Genomic DNA, 5635 nt, shown 5'->3' on the forward strand with positions numbered 1-5635 from the left:
CGTATTCCTGCTTGCTGATCCACATCTGTTGGAAGGTGGACAGAGAAGCAAGGATGGAGCCACCGATCCATACAGAGTACTTCCTCTCAGGTGGAGCGATAATCTTGATCTTCATTGTGCTTGGGGCAAGGGCGGTGATTTCCTTCTGCATTCTGTCAGCAATACCAGGGAACATGGTGGTACCACCAGACAAGACGGTGTTGGCGTACAAATCTTTACGGATATCGACGTCACACTTCATGATACTGTTGTATGTGGTCTCATGGATACCAGCAGATTCCATACCCAAGAAGGAGGGCTGGAAAAGTGACTCTGGGCAACGGAATCTCTCGTTACCAATGGTGATGACCTGACCGTCGGGCAATTCGTAGCTCTTTTCCAGGGAGGAAGAAGAAGCAGCGGTGGCCATTTCCTGCTCGAAGTCCAGAGCGACGTAGTTAAGTTTCTCTTTGATGTCTCGGACGATTTCTCTTTCGGCCGTGGTTGTGAATGAGTAACCACGTTCAGTGAGGATCTTCATCAGGTAGTCAGTAAGATCTCTGCCGGCCAAGTCCAGACGGAGGATGGCGTGTGGGAGAGCGTAACCTTCGTAGATTGGTACAGTGTGTGTCACACCGTCTCCGGAGTCTAGCACAATACCAGTTGTACGACCCGAAGCGTACAGGGACAGCACAGCTTGAATGGCGACGTACATGGCTGGGGCGTTGAAGGTTTCGAACATAATTTGGGTCATCTTTTCTCTGTTGGCCTTGGGGTTGAGGGGAGCTTCGGTAAGCAGGACTGGGTGCTCTTCAGGAGCAACACGGAGTTCATTGTAAAAGGTGTGGTGCCAGATCTTCTCCATGTCGTCCCAGTTTGTAACGATACCGTGTTCAATTGGGTACTTCAAGGTGAGGATACCTCTCTTGCTCTGGGCTTCATCGCCAACGTAGCTGTCTTTCTGACCCATACCAACCATGACACCCTGGAAAGAAATAAAAAAAAGATAGTTGGGTGTTGATAGGTAAAATGGGTATTGTGTAGAAAATATATACGATACTGACGGTACAAATATTGCACTAAACAAGTAAGATTATGTTATGCACTCGCGCTTAACTCGAATCCAATAGCAAACTGTATAAACCCTGATATGTAGTATCATAATGTTCCAGAAGATCTGAGTATATGCAGTTTTTAATAAGTAATCACCTGAACGAACTAAATATACTCTAATCTGCAGGGACAGTAATCAACGGTAGATCACAGTCAATATTTAAAATTAAAACGACCTATACATGAGTTCATCTGGTAAGAGTTATTTGCGATCGGCACAGAGTTTTGCAAATAATTTCCCCCATTTTAAGGAGTATTTAAGATATATTTTTAACTTTGCCGCTAACCCTATTGCTCGAAATCAGTCTGATAAATCGAACCCTCTCTCCCATCTGTGTTGATACTGATGGACGATATGTGGGTCAGGTGTGACCTATTCATTAAAATGTCCAATTTAGCTGCATGTAAATCTTTCCGGAACAAATCCGCGTACATTTTTATAGACACATACCGGTAATTGGTAACAGCCATATCAAGCGCGAAATTCAAAATGGCCAATGTGGATTTACAAGTCACCAAAAGTGTGATAATTATGCTCCCGAAATATAATGAACATGTCACCAAAAGAACCCCACAGCCACGAGAAATACCTGTAAGTGTATACAAATGTACACCGATGTTGAATAAATATCAGCCCCTCACCCGAAAACCAGCATTACGGGTGAAGGGCTGATTTATCGGCCTAGTAGCCGACTATCAAGCGGCTAGTAAATTGTCTGTCCGACAAGCAGTTTAGACAATTTAATTTTAATAGCCCGATGCTAATAAAGTTTCGCTGCCACCATTCAGTTTTTTGTACAGTGAAATAGTGAAGATTCGGCAGTACCAGAACATTTCTCAATCTCCCAGTTTTTCTGGCTGCAAAGATTATTATAATTATATGCCCACCCCCACTATGTGGAAGAGTAAATAAACGGGGAAAGTTTGTAAAAATATGCTTGACTCAATAGTTCTAAATGAGCAAAAATATATGACTAACGCCTCATAAAAAGAACCAGCGTGTGTGTAATTTTATCTTTTTTTTAGGATGAGAAAACAGAATTTATTGTGCAAGTTAAAACGTGTGCATATACATAATGTGATAAATGTGCCACAAAATATGCATGGTATTTTTGCTAATTGATTTTTCTTAAATGAATGGAATATCTGAAGCTGAAAATGTAATCGCCAATCCAGAAGAGAGAGAAAGAGACAGACAGAGAACGTTTAACAGCACTCGACAGCCCTCGACCCCACTTTATGTTTTAAATTTATTTAAAAGTTGGAAACAAGTTTATCAGGAACGGCAGTGCCATCCCAGGAGGATGAATTAAGAACTAGTTAACACCGTAGCTTGAGACGATTAAATCAATTATATATAGTCTTATTACCGGAATTGCTAAGTGTATGGGATTTTGTTGAAGTGTTTGACTCTGTGATGGTCATGGCCATTATCAATGTAATGAGACAATGGCGACGATCAAACACACGTTTTGATTGGAAGGGAAATATCACCAATGACAAATGATATGAGCCTATATTAGCCAATTAATCAGTTTTGCTATTTTGTAGGTTATTTGCTCCGTTTGGCGATATATTAATCAAAATTAGGATTATACTTAAAGTAACATTTATTAATCATTTATCAGCGAAAAAAATGCATGCAGACCAAGGTCGTCAAAATATTTTAAAAAACGCCAAGTAATTTGTATTATTATTAAAAACCTTGCCTGTTTTAGATAATTAAGAATGGGTATCTTTTTTTTTCGCATATAAGCACGCGCAGTCATTACAGAAGAGATGATATGTATCTCATACAAATATCAGAAAATAAATTCGAGTCACTTGAAACGACTGGAAAGAATTAAATGAAAATTTTTATATGTTAAGATGATAGGAGTAGTATATTTCAGTAAGTATGGATATAATCTACAGTGGTTTGCTCTGTTGTGCTAAATTAAGTTAACCAGAACTACGACACGTTACTGGAGAAAATTTGTTAAGTGAATACGAGGCGAGGAGAAAATTGCGCCTAAATTGTTTAATTGATTTCAAGTTAGGAGCGGCACTCGTGGCAAACAGTATTAAGTTTCAGCCCAGCCTATCTTATCAACAACCAAAGCACCATGTTGCAGCCTGAGTCAACACGTGCTTCAGCCATCACCACGACCGAGTACGATTGCCTAATAAGGCGATCCAATATGGCCGCACTGTAACAGTATCATTGAAGCCAAGGTAAACCGAATGACGACATAAAACAATCACGTTTCCTTGTATGGATCGAGCATGTGAAAGTGAGGCAAATATCGATTGTGGATAACTTTTGGGTTCAGTCATAAGCCTTGTTTTTCTTAGATGTGTTTAATTTCAAAATTAGATAACAAGTCGAATAAGAAAACTAAATGAGCAGCAACAAAAGATATAGGTTGTCTAACAGTCTCATGCAGGTTGTTAAAAAAGATTTTCCCGACTACATTATTCATGTCATTATGTTTAAAGTAAAGCTAATTTAGCCTTATATCTGTTATTTGAGTTAGTTTGCCACAGATTGTAACATTTTAGTAGGTTCAGTAAAAAAAAATAGCGAGTTCAGGGGTAATACTCTCCTACATCCCTATCCCCTCAATGGATTGGTGGATCGTGCTGTTGCCAGACAATAAATTGCAGTTTCTAATTTTGGAATCTGATGACTAAGGAATTTCCAACCGGCGTCTGGTGAGCACGTGGTTTTGAAAGAAAACGGTTACTACTAAATACTAAATTAGCGAGATTGTTCAAATCCTCCACGTGCATAACATAATTTCCTTGTTATCTAGAAACATACTTTTCTTCGATTAGGTTCGCGAAATACAAATGATTTTACATAACTGCAAACCCATTTGTAAAAATTGTCGTGTTAGATTATTGACTTACTGCAAACAATATTCCGTTGCTTTTTCGCTTTGTTCTAATTAAATGACTATTTTGGCAGTTTGATAATGACTAAATATTATTCTGATTGTAATTTTTTTATCTGTTCCTCTTTGCCAATACTTTTTTATTTCTGGAAACAATCCAGATTAATAATGGTGACAATGTAACTGTTGGAAGAATAGATTTATAACAAAAATAGCAGTTATTTCTGGTAGATACTTATAGAAAAACCTTTAAATGACCAGTGACAAATACACACGATATTCAGGAAACAAGACGTGCTTCTTACATTACGAAAGTCAGATTTCAGATTATCGTATTATCAACCTATGGCATTTCATTGGAACGTTATCAGAACATGTTTCTTACGACTTGCTGTATCTCTTCTTTAAGAAATCCATAGAAAACGTGCGACGAAGAAGCTAGATTTAAAAAAAAAATGAATGAGCTTTAAATGTTCACTTAAGTTTTCTTTAGATTCTGAATTTCATTAAGATAAAAATGTAAAGTCATTGATTTCCACTTTAAAGCTGAATGAGACAAACTAACTTTCAAAGGGTGTTATTTCAAACAGGTTTTCATGTTTTTTAAATCTCAGAAACTTTTCACGTACCTGGTGCCTGGGCCTTCCTACAATGGATGGAAACACTGCACGAGGGGCATCGTCTCCAGCGAACCCGGCCTTGCACATTCCGGATCCATTGTCCACAACCAAAGCGGCAACTTCGTCGTCACACATTCTGATTTAGTTGTATATTCAACAGTATAAAGAAACAAGTTGGTATGGGTATATCTCCCAGCTACTCACTGACTGTGCTGTCTACAGACTGTGGCTTCAACCCTCGCTCCCACCGCTTTTATCGAACTCCCCACCAAGTTTCTCGGAATCGCCAGCTCGCACATGGATGGCTCGCCATATAAGGTAATCCCTAACAAACATATATGGCGGCCATGAACCAAGTCAGAACCGAACCTCGTTCTCGCCTGACTTTGACCCACTTAACTCTGTTGCCATGGTGATCTATGTGAGAATTCTAGCGAGAGGGTTGTCCTGTTATGGTTTTGAGAGTTTATAGGACTGGCAATTTCATGTTACCATGGAAAAGATTGAGGAAGTTTTGAAATAGCACGGACTGGTACAGGCCCGTGAAGCTTTTAAGTCTACGTGTTGTTTTGAAACGATATTTCTCAGTTATTTGACAAAAGAATCGTTGAATCAGAAGCAAAATATATTTTCCTTTGATGACAAAAAAAATTGTGAAATAATTCGAGGATTTAATAAAAAGGACACTTTCATTTCACCAGTGGGTATTTCAGCTGGTAATACTTGATGAAAATATTAAATTGTTTTAGAATACATTTACTTAAATTAGATTGTAAATAATTCACGTTGTATCTAAAGGAATGATATAAATTGATTTTATTAGTGTGTGTTTTATAAAGACATTTCCGTTACATTTAGGAAATATCATTATATCGTTGAGTTTATATTGGTATGTATGTTCTATGGGGATTTCTTTGTTATATGAAGTATATATGAAAACATTATTTGTCAACTCACATTTTGAACACCGGCAATCACTCTTTCTTTCTCTCCTTGTAAATATGTATGTGTCTATGTGTATGTGTGTGCGCGCGCGCAGCATGATGT

The 5635-nt window shown here is 38.2% G+C and overlaps 1 protein-coding gene across 1 annotated transcript in view; it reads right to left on the reverse strand.

Annotated features, from left to right (window-relative positions):
* LOC149778288 (actin, adductor muscle) overlaps positions 1–4815 on the reverse strand; it is a 5340-nt gene extending 525 nt beyond the window's left edge. Inside the window, exons 1-2 of the mRNA XM_089939091.1 lie at positions 4598–4815; positions 1–964 (exon numbers count right to left, since the gene is read on the reverse strand). The exon at positions 1–964 is cut by the window's left edge and continues 525 nt beyond it. Coding sequence (XP_089795217.1) covers positions 1–964; positions 4598–4723 — 1090 coding nt within the window. The 5' untranslated portion in view covers positions 4724–4815. The remainder of the gene's footprint in view (positions 965–4597) is intronic.
* Positions 4816–5635: the final 820 nt, after the last annotated feature.

Source organism: Sinohyriopsis cumingii, chromosome 17, assembly GCF_028554795.1.
Source record: "Sinohyriopsis cumingii isolate HCF-2022 chromosome 17, ASM2855479v2, whole genome shotgun sequence".
Taxonomy (NCBI): Eukaryota; Metazoa; Mollusca; class Bivalvia; order Unionida; family Unionidae; genus Sinohyriopsis; species Sinohyriopsis cumingii.